The sequence below is a fragment of the Myxine glutinosa genome, chromosome 1 (assembly GCF_964187855.1).
Source record: "Myxine glutinosa chromosome 1, kmMyxGlut1.1, whole genome shotgun sequence".
NCBI lineage: Eukaryota > Metazoa > Chordata > Myxini > Myxiniformes > Myxinidae > Myxine > Myxine glutinosa.
Window position 1 is genome coordinate 29,522,739 of NC_136261.1, and position 17,725 is coordinate 29,540,463.

A 17,725-nucleotide genomic window follows, 5' to 3' on the forward strand; every position below is an offset into this window, starting at 1 on the left:
GGTCAAGATCATATGGTCATCCAAACAAAATACTGTATGTCATCATTGAATCATTGGCCAAAGGTAATCCGGGTGAGGTTGAACGTTAGCAATTGCTTTGTGATCTCAGATATGTAGTTTAATCTGGTGTTGGTGAAGCGCAGGCATGATGGGCTGAATGACCTCCTCCTGCATCAAATTTCCTTGTTATAGCTTTATGACAGGCATACACCAAGTCCCCCCCTTTGCCCAGCCCCTAAAGCTGGCCCTGGTCATTGTAGCATGAGCCCTGGGTTCAGATCATAATGCCAATCCCCAGGTGAGAATTCTGCACCTGTAAAGTTCTGTGTTCCCTTACTGCTTGAAACTACGATAACAATCTGACCATACAATGCAAGTTATTTATTGTTTTTTATTTATAAAGTTGACTTTCCTTGGTGTCTAACTGATCTCTGCCATTCTTGGAAAAAATCTGAAAAGCAAATTCAATGGATTGACATGAAAGTTCCGAAGAGCGGCGTAGCTTGGATGCTTGGCAAGAAGGCCTCAATTTGTTTTAAAAAGGCAACACCAACACTATACAGTATACACTGCCAACTTAATCAGTTACAAGTAGTTTGTAACGGTCTAACGCCTCCCATGATACACGAGTGATCTTTGACCCCCAGTCCGATTGCCAAGAAATTTGAAACCGAAAAACTTTGCACCTCTTTCTCCAAAACCGCTCCATGGAAAAAATCGAAACGTGGCTCATTGTCAAGTACTCCCCATGAGGAACAACATATGTTCATGATGATGTCGTCAGTGTCTTCATTATGACATCATAATTGGATGAGTAGAACACTTGATACAATCAGTTTGAAATTTATTGAGCATGATCTACACAAAAATGGTATGGGGTAATTAAATGGATGACGTCATCGTTCACGTGGTTCGGCAGCCATATTGGATTGAACATAAATCTACGTCATCAATAAACCAAACACAGCAGCTAATAGTGCATTTAAACACCAAACGCCACACAAAGTGCATTTAAACACGTAAAATGCATTTATAGTGCCTTTCTAGTGCCTTTTTGTGCCAATAAGCCCTAAACCTGGCCTCACCTGTACAGAAGGTTTTACACAATGCAACTCACCCTACACTGCTCTAAAATTACAATCACCACCTTCATTGGTACACATAATCATAGACAATTTCGGTCTGACCGATCCCTGATACAAGTGTATATCTAACCTACTTGAACACATGGGCCAAGCTAAAAAAAAATTAACATTCTCACGATGTATCTTCTTCTCCCCCTCTCCACTCCCACCCTCCGCTACCAACTCTCAACATAGGAATCACTCAGAACTACCACATAGGAATGAGAGTAAAGTAGTTTAAGATATCCCCTAAAACTAAAGGAAAATATCAAAAGCTATACCCCCTAATTCAATGAAACGTTTGCAAAAACAACAGGTATTTCAACATTTTAATGTCAAAGTTTGTCAACATGACAGTTTGGCATCAAGAAAAAAAAAAAAGATAATTTCTGCTTTGAATACAAAAAATAGATACATGCTCAATGCAAACTGCAGAAGTCAAACCAAGAGCCATTAACCAGCAAAACTTAGAAGCATTTGCGATGGACGATGGAAGGCCCAGCTTCATCATACTCCTGCTTGCTGATCCACATTTGCTGGAAAGTGGACAGGGATGCCAGGATGGACCCCCCGATCCACACAGAGTACTTTCGCTCAGGAGGAGCAATGATCTGGAAGGAAATTAAAGGATCAGAGTCCAAAGCAGAAAAATGGGAGAACACAAAGGAGAAATATGGAAGGGCCCAAGAGAGAAAAATGACTCAGCCTCACCTTGATCTTCATTGAGGGTGGTGCCAAAGCTACGATCTCCTTCTGGATACGGTCAGCAATGCCTGGATACATGGTGCTACCACCTGACAGCACGGTGTTCGCGTACAGGTCTTTACGGATGTCCACATCACACTTCATGATGGAGTTGAATGTAGTCTCGTGAATTCCAGCACACTCCATACCTGAGGTAGTAATCATTTGGCTTCAGTTTACAAACATTCATGGCCTACCAATGAAGGTGTTAAAATTTGCCAACAAACATACCCAGGAAAGCTGGCTGCATCATCGCCTCTGGGCAGCGGAAGCGCTCATTCCCGATGGTGATAACTTGTCCGTCAGGAAGCTCATAGCTCTTCTCCAGGGAGGAAGAGCACGCTGCTGTCTGCATCTCTTGCTCAAAGTCCAGTGCAACATAGCAAAGCTTTTCCTTGACATCTCGTACGATTTCTCGCTCTGCTGTGGTGGTGAACGAATATCCGCGCTCGGTCAAGATCTTCACAAGATAATCTGTGAGGTCTCGGCCAGCGAGGTCGAGTCGCAGGATGGCGTGAGGTAGAGCATAGCCCTCGTATATGGGCACGGTATGAGAGACACCGTCACCGGAGTCCATCACGATACCCGTGGTGCGGCCGGACGCGTACAGAGACAGCACGGCTTGGATGGCTACGTACATGGCAGGGGTGTTGAAGGTCTCAAACATGATCTGCAGAAAGGCAACACAAAGCATATTTGCAAAATTGATGAAAACATTTTTTCTAATCATGAACGGTCACTTCAAAATCCATCATTTCAAGCATTCAATTTCAGACTTCGATATGGAAGTTATAACCCCCCCCCTCCCCCCCCTCGCCCCCCTCCCCCTCCCCCCCCTCCCCCCCTCGCCCCCCTCCCCCTCCCCCCATCACCAAAGGTATGTTTTGGTTATTTTCCCGAACCTGAGTCATCTTCTCCCTGTTGGCTTTGGGGTTGAGCGGGGCCTCGGTGAGCAGCACGGGATGTTCTTCAGGTGCGACGCGGAGCTCGTTGTAAAAGGTGTGGTGCCAGATCTTCTCCATGTCATCCCAGTTGGTGACAATACCATGTTCGATGGGGTATTTCAGTGTAAGGATGCCACGCTTGCTCTGGGCCTCGTCACCCACATAGCTGTCCTTCTGTCCCATTCCCACCATCACTCCCTGGAATTGGAGACTTTAAGTTAAGTTCTGAAAGCCTTTTCGTAGTCCTCCCTCCCCATGACAATCAACATTCAGTCCTCCTCACCTGGTGCCTTGGCCGCCCAACAATGGACGGGAAAACCGCCCGTGGAGCATCATCTCCAGCAAAACCTGCCTTGCACATCCCAGAACCATTGTCCACCACCAGTGCTGCAACCTCGTCTTCCATATCGTGTTTGCTTCAAAGTCAATCTGCAATATGAAGCAAAATAATACATGATGAGTTGAGATACCTGACAGAGCACTGGTGCTGCCGAAGCAATTTTTTGGCAAAGGTTTGTGCTGGTTTACCATTGTCTTCTCAACAGTTATGGCAGGAATTTGGAACTTGTTCAGGGAGCCAGTATTTTTTCATGTCAGCACCGTGGAATCTATAATGTCCACCAGCTATCGCTGACAGGCAGGACGCCCAATTTATTATGCCTCCACTAGATGGCACACATTGAATCACCCTCCCTGCGACAGGCCGGGATGTGTTTATAGCTGTGTTGAGTTTCGAACCCACACTACCAGAGGGAGTGCCCATACCTCTAGTCTTGTCTATCTAACGAGCCCATTAAATAGCTAAAAAAAACTATTTTTTATTTCTATTAAACTATTAAAATAACTTAAAAAACGAAGTAATACTATTTTATTTACAGAAAAACCACACAGCGGCCAATTATTTCAGAAACGAGGAGCCATAAAAGTTTGATTCAAATCTACCAACAAAAGGAGAAAAGAAATAAAATGTCATAGTCCCCATGGTTTTTGTAATTTTGCTTTACGGAATTAAAGTCTGCCAGTCGGCCATCTTTGATCAGATCACAAAATAAAGTGAGGTGCACGTGCATGCCATCATGTACTGAACTTGATCGCCAAGTTTGAACCAAATCGGACCATGCATGTCCGATAAATTTTTGCGTTTACACGTTTAAGTAACAAAATGGCTGCCAGTCGGCCATCTTGGATCTGATATCGAAAAAAATGACATGCATATATGTATGCCATCATTCATTATCTGTGTGCCAAGTTAGAACATCACCGGTAAATATATGTCCGATAAATGGTTGAGGGGACGTGTTCAACATTGGGTTTTTTTACAACTAAAATGGCCGCCAGTTGGCGATCTTTGATCGCATCGCGAAACAAAATGATGTGCATATTTATACACTCATGTATTGTCTTGGTGCCAAGTTTAAACAAAATTGGTCCTGACATCGTGATATGGTTGCGTACACACCCACGGACGGATGAGAGCCAATCCATAAGGCCCCATTTCGGACTAAGTCCAACGGGGGCTAATAAAGGCATTCATATCAAAACGCAGATATACAATGAAAAAACCTTAAGGTTTGCGAAAACACCATAGGAGATACAAAAATAACTAGAATGGCACTCAGTGGAGAGCATACCTCCGCCTGGTTGGCCATATCACTCATAGTGGGGCAGATATGTGAAAAAGATGTTCATTTCTGGCAGAAAGTGTGAAATTTCGCATACAGGGGTATTTTGGGGCGCTGATTTCAAAAATTGGCGGATCCAAGAGATCTAACCAATGGACCGGCCGCCATCTTGAATTCCAATATGGCCGCCAAGACGAAATGTTGAAATTCCCTATCTTGGGTTCTAAATTACCTGTGGCGCTGAAATTTGGTACACAAGGGTATGTTGACATGCTGAGTTCAATAATGCAATAATTTGAAATGTCTGACAAACGGTATGGCCGCCATTTTAAATTCCAATATGGCCGCCAAGACAAACATCGATGTTTTCATTGCTTTAATAGCACAGTGTACGGTAATGTCATAATGTTAAATCATTTGAGCATTATTATGATAACTGGAAAATTGTTGCATCTCAAATCTACTGATGGGTTTGTAATTTTGTCGAAGGCAGTAGAAATTTGGGAAATTCAGCGCCCCAAAATACCCCTGTATGTGAAATTTAACACTTTCTGCCGGAACTGAACATTCACATGACATTCCAATAATTTATTTTTTTTATGTTTTTTCTCTTTCAGATCCAATGTCGAAATCAAAGAAAACATCGTCAACAATTCCAATGCCAACAGACTGGAACATTTGCGCTCTTTGCCAGAAACGTTCTGAAAATGAACCACTAAGAGATGCACGTAAGGGCAGCAATCAGTCGTGTCTAGACGTCTACGAGAATCTTGCTCAAAATCTCAAGGCATTGAATGATTTAGGTGCCTTGCCTTGCGGGATAAACATTTCCCGACTAGATGATGGTTGCGGTATTGCAGAAACCATAGCTGTGCATGCTGCCAAATGGCACAAAAACTGTTATGTGCAGTGCAGCAGCTCTCGTGTGGCCAGGGCTGAATCAAGGGAAAGAAAGCAAAGTTCAGACCTTAAACTTGGTGAAGAAACTTACTCGCCTGTTAATAAAAGACTCAGAACAAGTTTCAAATCTCCATCCGTTGAACAGAGTACTGCTAGCACATGTTTCTTTTGTGATAGCATTATCAGTAATGAAGAAATAGTCCACAGAGCGGCAACAAAAAATGTAGATTCCAATGTTCGATTGATGGCAACAGAATTGAGGGATACAAAACTCCTGGCTAGATTGTCTGTAGGTGATATGACGGCATCAGATGCTGTTTATCACAAGAAGTGCATGACTGTTCTCCACACTCGATACAGATCATTTGTAAGAAAGAATGAGGAAGCCAGTTCAAGTGAAAATATGCCACCAGAATCAGTAGCTTTGGCCGAATTGATAGCCTATTTGGAAGAAATGAAGTGTACAGATGACAGTTACACTTTCAAGTTAGCCGATCTCACAAAGCTTTATACAGAACGTCTGGCACAACTGGGAGGTGATATCTCAAAGAGGATTAATTCAACTCACCTTAAGGACAAGCTTCTCAGACACCTTCCGCAACTTGAGGCACATAAGAGCAACCATGAAGTGGCACTGTCATTCAAAGAGGACATTGGTGAAGCTTTATTGCATGCTTGTAGACAAAGCTCTGACAACGACGCGGTCATTCTCATGAGAGCTGCCCAGATTGTGCGCAAAGATATTTTGCAAAAGCAATACCAATTCAATGGATCCCTAGTTAACGAATCGTATAACAACTCACCACCATCATTGGCAGCGTTGATGGAAATGATTCTTGCTGGTACAAACATACAAAAACAAAACGCAAACAACAAGGGAGGCGTCTCTGTGCAATCCTTAACTCAACTTGTAACATTCAACACTATGAAACGAGGAAGGTTGGAAACTACAGCAGTACGTCACAATTTGAAACGTGAAACATCACTGCCACTTTACCTGGGTCTTCTCATTCATAGCAAAACAAGGAAACGGGATCTCGTTGACGTTCCTTTTCAACATGGTTTGTGTGTTTCCTATGATCGCATACTGGAGGTATCCACAGATGAGGCCAACAGAGTCATAGAAATATACAAACATGACGGCGTTGTGTGTCCAACAAAATTGCGAAGTGGAATATTCACAACAGGCAACCTAGACAACATAGATCACAACCCATCATCAGAATCAGCACAAAGTTCATTTCATGGAACCGCGTTATCACTGACACAACATGTTTCACATGACAAAAGTGGCAGCATTCGAAATCATGAGAATGTCACTGAGAATGAGAACAAACAGCGCTCCAAAACCATAGCCGCCCTTCCTGCATCTTACAGTGATGTGCCTCCTGAAACATTTCCAACTAATAATCCCATTCCAAGAAAACCAAAAGGTCCATCCACTCCAAGTGTGTCCTCCGGAATACAGGACAAAGAAAGTCAGTGGCTTTCGTTTGTACAAAGTCTGCAGGAGAAGGAAGGTCTTGAGAGTGAAGATAATATCTCCTGGTCAGCATACATGGCAAATCTGCAGGTTGAAGTTCCTCGGCCTCCTGCAATTACAGGACTGCTACCTCTGTTCCGCGAGAGTGCTCACACATTGGCAATGGTGAAGCATGGAATGAATTTAATCAAGCAGGCGACAGAACTAGTAAACCCCGGACAAGTTCCAGTTCTGACCGTTGATCAACCACTCTATGCAATTGCAAAGAAGATTCAATGGACTTGGCCAGGTATATATGGTGAAGACAAGTTTGTTGTGATGATGGGAGGACTTCATGTAGAGATGGCCTTGTTGAAAGCGATCGGCAGCTTCCTGGAGGGGAGTGGCTGGGCAAGTGTAATGACCAGTGCTGGTGTAACAACAGAGGGAAGAGCAGATAGTCTTCACAAAGGTTCGCAAATATCGAGGTCACAATGGGCACACCAAGTCACAGTAGCGGCGTTGTACGCTCTGCAGCGAAAGGCATACGATGACTACCGGAAAACATGTGAAACTGAAGATTTACAATCATTTGATCTTTGGAGCAAGAAGATGGCTACAAAGTACCCCCAGTTTTGCTACTGGAATAAAGTCCTGCAGTTGGAGTGTCTTCTCTTGGCATTCATAAGATCACAACGGGAAGCCAACTACACGCTCTATGTGGAGACTCTCACGGCGATCATTCCGTGGATGTTTGCCATGGACCATTACCATTACGCCAGATGGTTGACAGTGCATGTAACAGACCTTCAGGAACTTTCAAACGATTCCATGGATATCCATTGTGAATTTGTCAAGGGGAACCTTGTCACTCAGAAGTCATCACACAAGTTCTCTGCTATGGCACACGATCAGATACACGAACAGCAGAACGCTTATGTGAAAGGTCATGGTGGAGTCATTGGAATTACTGAGAATGAAGGGGCTCTTCGCCGGTGGATGGTAGCTGGTGCAGAAATAGCCAGAATCCTGAATGAGTTTGAGGACCGGTTTCAAAGACAGAGGCAAACTGATGTCCGCCACCACGAACAATTGCCTAGTGTCCAGAAATCCTTTGCATCAGATCTCAATAATGCAATCAGTTCCTTTGAAAAACTTGGAAACCCGTTTGCGGAAGACAGTAATGACTTGTATGTGCTTGACACAAAGGTCATCATGCCTGATGAAGTGATAGCCGCAGTGCGATCCATGGAGGACACTGGCAAAACACAATTTGACGGATTTGTGGGGCAGCAAATCAAGGATCCTTCTGACAATTTCTATGATAGCATTTCAAAGAACAATCTGCCACTGTTGAAATCGAAGCCCAAGAAAACACCTGGAAAGTCTGAGGCGAAGATTACACGTATGAAAAGTAATGTGGAGCTCTTCTCACGAATGTACATTTCTTGCCAAACTAGAGATGGTGATCTTAACACATTTTATGAATATGAGTGTCATGGGTGGCCACCTGCATTGGCTGAAGGTATCAATACAATGCGGCCACCAACCGGCAAGGCTGATCTTTTGCCCTGTTTGGAAGCTTTAGCACAACGTCCTCGTGATGCGCCCAAAGGAGAAGTTCGTATTTTCGATGGGGCTGCCTTACTCCATCATTTGGAGCCTAAGAAGTGCAACAGTGTGATCAGGACATTTGGTGACTATGCACAGAAACAGGTCCTTCCGTACATTGCCCGAAAGTTAAATGAGGGGACTGTGATGCGTGTTGATGTGGTGTGGGACACCTACAGAACGGACAGTCTCAAAGAAGGCACCAGGCTTGGTCGTGGCACTGGCATACCACTCCATGTGACTGAACAGACATCCGTGCCACGAAACTGGAGCAGCGTCCTTCGTGTAGATTCCAACAAAAAGACATTATTCAGTTTCCTTGCTGATTCCCTGCAAACGATGCCTATTCCAGAGGGAAAAACACTTCTTACAACCTTAGAAGCAGAGGTTAAATCAAAGCCCCCTTCTGATGTTTCTCAAATTCAACCATGTACGCATGAAGAGGCTGATTCACGAATGATGCTACATGCTTGGCATGCATATCAGCAGGGGTACAGAAGTATCGTCATTCATGCAACAGACACGGATGTGGTTGTGTTGGCTATCGCAATGGCAAGCATTATGGACGGTTGTGCAATGTGGTTGGCATTTGGACATGGAAACTATTTCAGGCACATTGCTGCTCACACTATTGCGACTCACATTGGCCCTGAACGCTCATGGGGGCTTCTATTCCTGCATACTGTTTCCGGATGCGATACTGTTTCTGCCATATGTGGGATTGGCAAAAAGACTGTGTGGAGCATATGGAATTCCATGCCAAACTTGGGGGAGGTCTTCAATCATCTCTCACATGCACCAGCGGAAGTAACAGATGATGACATGGACAACATAGAGAGGTTCTTCGTTGTTCTGTACAGTAGAACTTCCCCTCTGAAGAAAGTGAACGAAGCACGCAAGCAGCTGTTTGCTCAGGGAAATCGGCAATCGGAAAATATTCCACCGACAAAAGAGGCACTGCGTCAACATGTGAAGAGGGCAGTCTTTCAGGCCGGTCACATCTGGGGACAGTCCCAAATTGCTAACCCAGAGCTGCCTTCACCTGCAGATTGGGGATGGGCTAAAAATGCAGATGATGTCTGGCATCCATTTTGGACAGTAATGCCAGAGGCGTCAAAAGGGTGCCGAGAGCTGATCAAGTGCAAGTGTAAAAAACGGTGTGCTGGAAATTGCAAATGTGCTGCTGCTAATCTACCATGCACAGAACTATGTTTCTGCTCTGGACAATGCTTCCGAGATGAGCAGTAGTAGGAGAAGTAAAACGGATGGAAAAAAGCTTGCAGTATGTTACGGCTGCCAACTGGTACGAAATATACTTTGAAATGAGCTCTTTGACTTGTTATATGATTTGTCAACTAGGATCCATTGAATTGGTATTGCTTTTGCAAAGAACCCGGGATTTTCAACATTTCGTCTTGGCGGCCATATTGGAATTCAAAATGGCGGCCATACCATTTGTCAGACATTTCAAATTATTGCCTTATTGAACTCAGCATGTCAACATACCCTTGTGTACAAAATTTGAGCACCACAGGTCATTTAGAACCCAAGATAGGGATTATCAACATTTCGTCTTGGCAGCCATATTGGAATTCAAGATGGCGGCCTGTCCATTGGTCAGACCTCTTGGATCCGCCAATTTTTGAACTCAGCATGTCAAAATACCCCTGTATGCAAAATTTCAAACTTTCTGCCGGATGTGAACATCTCGTGCAATTTTTGTTACATATCTGCCCCACTATCAATGGTGAAGAACCACTTAAAAAATTCTACTAGCCGGATCTGGATCCGGATCTTCACCAACATTGAATCGATTCTTCCTTCTCACAACAACAAGATTCGTCCAAATCCATCCATAACTTTTTGAGATATCCTGCTATGTATCGTTTTTGGCCCTATCTCCCAATGGTGAAGAATCACAGAAAAAATTAAATAATTCTCATATCCGAATCCATATTCAGATCTTCACCAAAATCGAATCGTCCTTGTCAGACACCCAACCGGTCCACCAAGTTTCGTCCAAATCCGTCCACAACTTTTTGAGATATCCTGCTATGTATCGTTTTTGGCCCTATCTCCCAATGGTGAAGAATCACAGAAAAAATTAAATAATTCTCATATCCGAATCCATATTCAGATCTTCACCAAAATCGAATCGTCCTTGTCAGACACCCAACCGGTCCACCAAGTTTCGTCCAAATCCGTCCACAACTTTTTGAGATATCCTGCTATGTATCGTTTTTGGCCCTATCTCCCAATGGTGAAACATAACCTCAATCCACCTTTGGGGGCAGAGGTAACTAGAATGGTACTCAGTAGAGCACATACCTCCACCAGGCTGAACAGTTTACCTTTTGTATCCCACTGATGGACCGGTTCTGCAACAGGACCTTAACCAAGTCGAATTGGCTTGTTCTTGTCACCTACCCAACTCATCCACCAAGTTTTGTCATAATCCGTCCAAAACTTTTTGAAATATCATGCTATATATCGTTTTTTAGCCCCATCTCTCAAAGCTGAGGAATCACTTTAAAATAATTATCGTATCCGCATTTGGATCCGGATCTTCACCAAAATCGAAACAATTCATCTTTGTCGTATACCCAACTTGTCCACCAAGTTTTGTCCGAAGCCGTCCATAACTCTTTGAGACGTACTCATAGTCAAGACCGACAGAAAAAACAGTCAGACAAACAAACAGGGATGAAAACATAACCTCCATCAGGCACATTCATTGGCGGAGGTAATGCCTCTCCACCAGGATGTTGACAGATTACTGAACGTACCTGTCCAGGAATTGAATATTGAATATATATATATATTCCACACATCGACAACATTCTCAATAATGCGCATTCTTTTTACTTATTGTGAATTTTCAAAAATAAATAAAACTTTCAAAACTCAAGAACGAAAAAAATTATGGAAAACACATTTAAAAAAAAAAAGTCAAATCGATTCAAACCGATAAGCATTATGTATCACAAACAAGTCAATGTGTACAAGTTCGTTTTCAGAACGTTCGACGGAAGCACTATTTAGAGTTATCAACCACAACCCACCTGGCTCCACCGATGACAGAACAATCACTTTTCACAGCAAATATCAAACTCTTTCCAACCTTGGAGATTTATATAAGATCCTTCATGCCCACAGGCAGTATCTCGATATGACCGTAAATGGTGAAAAGTAGGTGAGCTCAACCATGACTGGTTAAACCTCACCTGTGGGATGTTAGGTGCGGCTTGTCTGATTTACAGGTGTGTACTTGTCTTCACAAACTCTTTTTTTTTTTTTTTTTGGGCGTCATTTTAACACTTGACTGGTACTATGTATAGAAAATTAATCAAAAATACAAAACGAGAATATCTTGGTTGGATAAGTGTCCACCCCCTGAGTTAATACTAGGTGGAAGCACCTTTGACAGCAATTACAGCTGTGAGTCTGTTGGAATAGGTCTCTACCAACTTTCCACACCTTGATTGGGCAATATTTTCCCATTCTTCTGTACAAACCTGTTCAATCAGTCAAGTTGTGTGGCTGTGGGGATCCTTGATGAACAGTAATTTTCAAGTCATGCCACAGATTTTCGATGGGATTTAGGTCGGGGCTCTGACTGGGCCACTCAAGGACATTTATCTTTTTGTTCCTTAGCCACTCCAGTGTAGCTTTGGCTGTGTGCTTCGGGTCATTGTCATGCTGAAAGGTGAAATTCCATCCCAATTTAAGCTATATTGCAGAGGGCAGCACATTTTCCTCTAGGATTTTTCTGTATTTTGCTCCATTCATTTTCCCTTCTATCGTTACAAGTGCCCCAGTCCCTGCTGATGAGAAAAATCCACATACCATGATGTTGCTGCCACCATGCTTCACATTAGGGATGGTGTTGTTTGGGTGATGTGATGTGCTGTGTTGGGTTTTCGCCAAATGTAATGTTTTGCATTTAGGCCAAAACGTTTCATCTTGATTTTGTCAGACCACAAAACCTTTTGCCACATGGCTTCAGAATCCCTGGAGTGTTTTTTTACATACCTCAAATTAGACTCAAGGTGGGGTTTTTGAGTTATTTCTTCCTTCTTGCCACCCTACCATACAGGCAAGACTTGTGGAGTGCTTGGGATAGTGTTGTCACATGCACACAGTGACCAGTCTTTGCCATAAAGGGATGTAGCTCTTTCAAAGTTGTCATTGGCCTCTTGGTGGCCTCTCTGATCAGTCTCCTCCATTGCTTGGTCATCTAGTTTGAAGGGATGGCCTTATCTAGGCAAGGTTTTGGTGGTACCATGCACCTTCCACTTCTTAATGATTGGCTTGACTGTGCTCCAAGGGATATTCAAGGCCTTTGAAATATTTTTATACTCATCCGCTGATCTGTGCCTTTCCACAACTTTATCCCGGAGGTCTTTTGAGAGATCCATGGTGCTCATGGTTGTCTTTGCTGTGAAATGCACAACCCAGCAGAGAAAACCTACATTTGATCTGAAATAATCAAAATCACTCCATTTTAACATAAGGAGTATGGATGGTTTTGAGGGAGTTCATGGGGGTTACGGATATGGTGTGAGAAATGGAGAAGGTGAAAGGATTTTGCAAAGCAGATGGCAAAACACTCCAAAGGCTAACCCCCGCTCTGGCAGGGAACATGGCCTTAAAATGCATGTTGTTGTTTGTTGTTGTACTCCATTTTAACATAGGTGGAGGCCAATTAACTTGTGATTTTGAAGGTGATTGGTTACACCTGAGATAATTTACAATTGATATGATAAGTGGGGTGGACACTTATCCATCCAAGATATTCTAGTTTTGTATTTTTAAATAATTTTCTGAAATTTGTAGAATTTGTTTTTCACTGGGAAGTTGTAGGTTACGATGTGTAAATAAAGGTGGAAAAAGTCTGGTTTAATGCATTTTAATTCCAGACTACAAGGCAGCAAAAGGTGAAAATTTTGAAGGGGGTGTCGACTTTCTTTAGGTACTGTATATGTCGAAATATCAACAGATATACATCGACAACTGGCAGCACGATAAAAGAGCAGGGAGTTGTAAGAAAAAAGAGTTGGACAGATTGGACAAAGACAAAGAAGGCTTATTGGAATGCCTAAGAGGTCAGCTCAACTGGGATGGAAAACGAATTGTTATAAATTCCCAAGACCATGGACACTATACCAATGACTTTAAGAAGATGGCGGGACTGAGTCAATTGGACAAGTGTAGCTTTTGTAAGGTAGAAACAAAGTACGAGCCACCTCCTGTAGGGATGTAAAAAAAACCGCATGTCAGAACAAAGGTACACAAAGTCACAACCACTGGCAGCATGTAGAGCAATCAATCCACTGGCACATCTGTAAAAAAAATCCCATATCGCAGTTTCAGAAAACTCATGGAAACATGAACCAAAAACGATCATTGAAAACAAGGAAGTGAAACTCACGTACTACCTGACGATCCCATGGAGCGTGAACATCGAACCAAAGCATTGTGACCGGAAATAGTACTCGGGTATAAAAAAAAGAAGACATTGCTAATTGAGGTTTCAGTTCCCAGCAAGTTTGGCCTAAACAACGCAAAAATCAAGAAAACGACGAAATGCCACGACCTAATAAACAACACAACAACAGGCATTTTAAGGCCATTTTCCCTGCTGGAACGGGGGTTAGCCTTGCGGGCTCTATGACTATCTTCTCAATTTTGCTATGTTTTCTACATCTCCCCTTGTTAACCCCCTTGCCCGCATTTCTTCTTCCACCACCTTTAGCCAAGTCTTTCTCGGTCTTCCCCATCCTCTACTTCCTTCTACATTCATTTCCATCACTCTTCTCACCCAGTCACTTTCATCCTTCCTCAACACATGACCGAACCATCTCAACCTGTTGCTCTTCACAACATCCATCACAGGCTCTATTCCCATCATCTTCCGAAATTTATCATTTGTCTTCCTCTCTCTCAACGATACTCCACACATCCACCGAACCATTCGCATTTCCACCATTTCGAGCCTTCATTGCTGCTCTACGTTCATTACCCATTTCTCGCTCCCATAAATCATAACACTTCTCACACATGCAGCATACACCTTTCCCTTCAGCTTCAACGACACTCCCCTCCTCGTCAGCACACCACTCAGTTCCCGAAACTTCTTCCATGCACATCTCACTCAAGCAACCGTTGCCGAGTCTGATCCACCTTCTCCATTCAGTATGTCTACTAGGTAGCAAAATGTTTTCACACCTTCCAGCTTTACGCCGTCTCCAAGATCCAACTCAACATTTCCTCCATCTGCAGCTCCCTCTGTGCACACCTTCCACTTGAATGTCGCTGCCACACTGGTAAATGACCCTCTCAGACCACTACATTTTTGATGAACCCACTCAGCGCACATTGTACATTGAATGGAGTTCACTCCGACACCCTTCCTGCACACAGCACATGGCCACTTCCCAGTTCTTTCCACCTCACCACATGCTTTACCACATGCCATCACCTTCGTCTTTCCTATATTCAACTTCAGACCTTTTGTCTCCATATATTCCTTCCACTTGTTCATCTTTTCGTTCAGTCCATCCATACTTTCCGCAATCAACACCAGATCATCTGCATACAACAACTCCGACGGTAAACTGTCCTTTACGCTCAGAGCCAGCACCTCCATCACAGCTACAAATAGTAGTGGACTTGGTACCGACCCCTGACGCACTCCCACATTCACCTCAAACTCACCACTGTTCCTGCCCTTTGTCCTTACAGCTGTGTGTGCTCTCCTGTACATTGCCATCACCACTCTGATCAACCATTCCTCCACTCATAGCTTCCTCAATGCCCATGCCACTACTTCACGTGGAACCCGATCGAATGCTTTCTCCAGATCAACAAACCCAAGAAACAACTTCTTCCTCTTCTCCATGTACTTCTGCAACTGCCTTACAATAAAAAGAGCGTTTGATGTTCCTCTTCCTGGCATAAATCCAAACTGCATTTCATCGATCTTCACTTTCTTCCTTATCCTCTTCTCCAACACCCTTTCCAATACCTTCATTCCATGCTCCAATAACTTTATCGCTTGATACGAGCCACAGTCCAGAGGGTCACCTTTGCCCTTGTATGGAGGGACGAGGGTACCCAGTTCCCAATCTACTGGAATGCGGCCTTCTTTCACCACCAGATTACAGATCTCTGTCATTCTCTTCACACCCCAACTTCCCGCTGCCTTCAACACATCTCCCATAACTCCCATCGGCCATCCTGCTTTTCTACTCTTCATTGCTTGTATCGCTTCCTCAACTTCCTTATCAGTTATCTTCTCTGCCGGTCCTAAAACTGGGTTACTCTCGATGTTGCCATCCCATCCATTCTCTGCATTCAACAGCATTTCCATATATCTCTTCCATCTTTTGTAATTCCATCTGGGTCCACAACGATTTGTCCCACTTCATCCTTCAAGCAACTCACCCCCATCACATTGCACCTCTCTTTCGCTATCTGCTTTGCAATCCTGAATACCGCTCTCTGACCCTCTTCCGAATCCAAGCGTTCTCCGAACATTTTCCTACATGCCTCCTGCGCCTTTGCTACCTCTTTCTTTGCAGCCTTCTTGGCTGCCTTATAACTTTCATGCTCTGCCTCTTCTGCCCCCATACCCTTTGCCTTCTGCCACTCCTTGAACTTCTTCCTCTTCTCGTCAATCCTCTTTCCAACTTCATCATCCTACCACCATGTTTCCGAGTGCCTCGGTGGTCCTTTTGTCCACCCACATACCTCACCAACTGCTCCCAACAAACTATCTTTCATTAACATCCAACCACTTTCAAGCTCAACCACATCATCCTCTAACATACTCAGCCTCTCTTTTAATGCCTCCCTCACTGTCACCTCTTTCAACCTCCACACCTTCATTCTTGGTCGGTACTTCACCTATCCAGCTCTCCTCGCACCTTTCACCCTTATGTTGCAGGCAACTAAGTGGTGCTGTGAAACAGCCTCCTCCCCCAGGATCACCCTTGTGTCCCGTAGGTTCACCCTATCTCGCCTATGCACCATCAGGTAGTCAACCGTTGGCGTTGACCCACCTGACGTGTATGTAACAAGCTTATTATCCGCTTTCTGGAACTGAGTATTACAAATCAACAAATCAGCAAACTCCAAAATCCTTTCACCTTTTCCATTCCTCACACCATATCCTCACCCCCATGAACTCCATCAAAACCGTCGATACTCCATCCCACATGTCCATTTAGGTCACCTCCTACCGCAACAACTTCTTCATCTTTCACATTTTCCATCAGCTTCTTTATCGCACACCAGAACTTGTCTTTCTCTTCATTGCTCCGACCGACATGCGGAGCATATCCCGAGATGACGTTCACCAAGAGCTTTCCAATCATCATTCTCACCATCATCAACCTTTCACTCACTCTAGTCACACTCAACACACTGTCTACAAACTGCTCAGAGAACAGGACACCAACACCATGCATGCCTTCCGGGCACTCTTGCCACACAAACTTGTATTTCTGTCCCTGCCTACCCTTCACCATTTTCACACCACTTCCCTTCGATCTCGTCTCCTGCACACAACATATGTCCACTCTTCTTCTGACCAATACTTCTACCACTTCACCTGATCTCCTTGTCATTGTCCCTACATTCCATATCCCAAACCTCAGAAACTGATCTCCATGTGGGGCATCAGACGGTTCGTCATCATAAATGGAGTGATTTCCACCTTTGCTTCGATCGGGTTCCCCACCGTGATTTTTGACGAGAGAGGGTGTGTACCCCCACTGGGTACTTCGGACTGTACCCTACCCATATGTAATTGTAATTGTCATGGTTCCCTTTTTGAGGCAATGTTTTAAGGCCAGATGCCCTTCCTGACGCCAACCCTTTTTAGTTGCCTCTTACGACACGCAGGGATCCGGTGTTCCTATTCTAAACCGGGGTACACACCGGGACAAGACATAATTTCCTAATTCCCAAGACCTAATTAAACAAGCCCTAAGTTTCCATGCAAGACCTAATAAATGAAGTGAAAAGTTATTGGAAGCTGAAGAATGCTGAAATGGTACCAGTGATTATTGGAGCAACAGGAATAATAAAGAAGAATCTCACGGAGATTTCTTTTTCTTTTTCTTTTTTTTTGTATACAAGATCGAGGCTCGTGTAAGAGCTAACATTAATCACAAAAAGACAAACTGAAACATATCTGGGATCTTGTAAAATCATGCTCTCGTGACAGCTCCAGGGTGTCACTCTTGATTTGTGCATCCTGAACCACAGACTCCCCCCATTCTTGGAGGCAATGATATCAGGGTTTTTGATGCC

General features: G+C 43.8%; 1 protein-coding gene across 2 annotated transcripts; it reads right to left on the reverse strand.

Annotated features, from left to right (window-relative positions):
* Positions 1-1,436: 1,436 nt before the first annotated feature.
* Positions 1,437-11,658, reverse strand: LOC137422253 (actin, cytoplasmic 2-like). 2 transcript variants are annotated; one of them, XM_068109009.2, is made up of 6 exons: positions 11,470-11,658; positions 3,096-3,241; positions 2,771-3,010; positions 2,100-2,538; positions 1,836-2,017; positions 1,437-1,735 (listed from the first exon to the last, which is right to left on the reverse strand). In XM_068109009.2, exons 2-6 carry the CDS (start codon positions 3,216-3,218, stop codon positions 1,592-1,594), a joined length of 1,128 nt encoding a protein of 375 aa, XP_067965110.2. In that variant the 5' UTR covers positions 3,219-3,241; positions 11,470-11,658; the 3' UTR covers positions 1,437-1,591. The 2 variants fall into 2 exon arrangements, with proteins under 2 accessions (XP_067965110.2, XP_078626340.1); XM_078770214.1 differs by lacking the exon at positions 11,470-11,658 and adding an exon at positions 5,903-5,963.
* Positions 11,659-17,725: the final 6,067 nt, after the last annotated feature.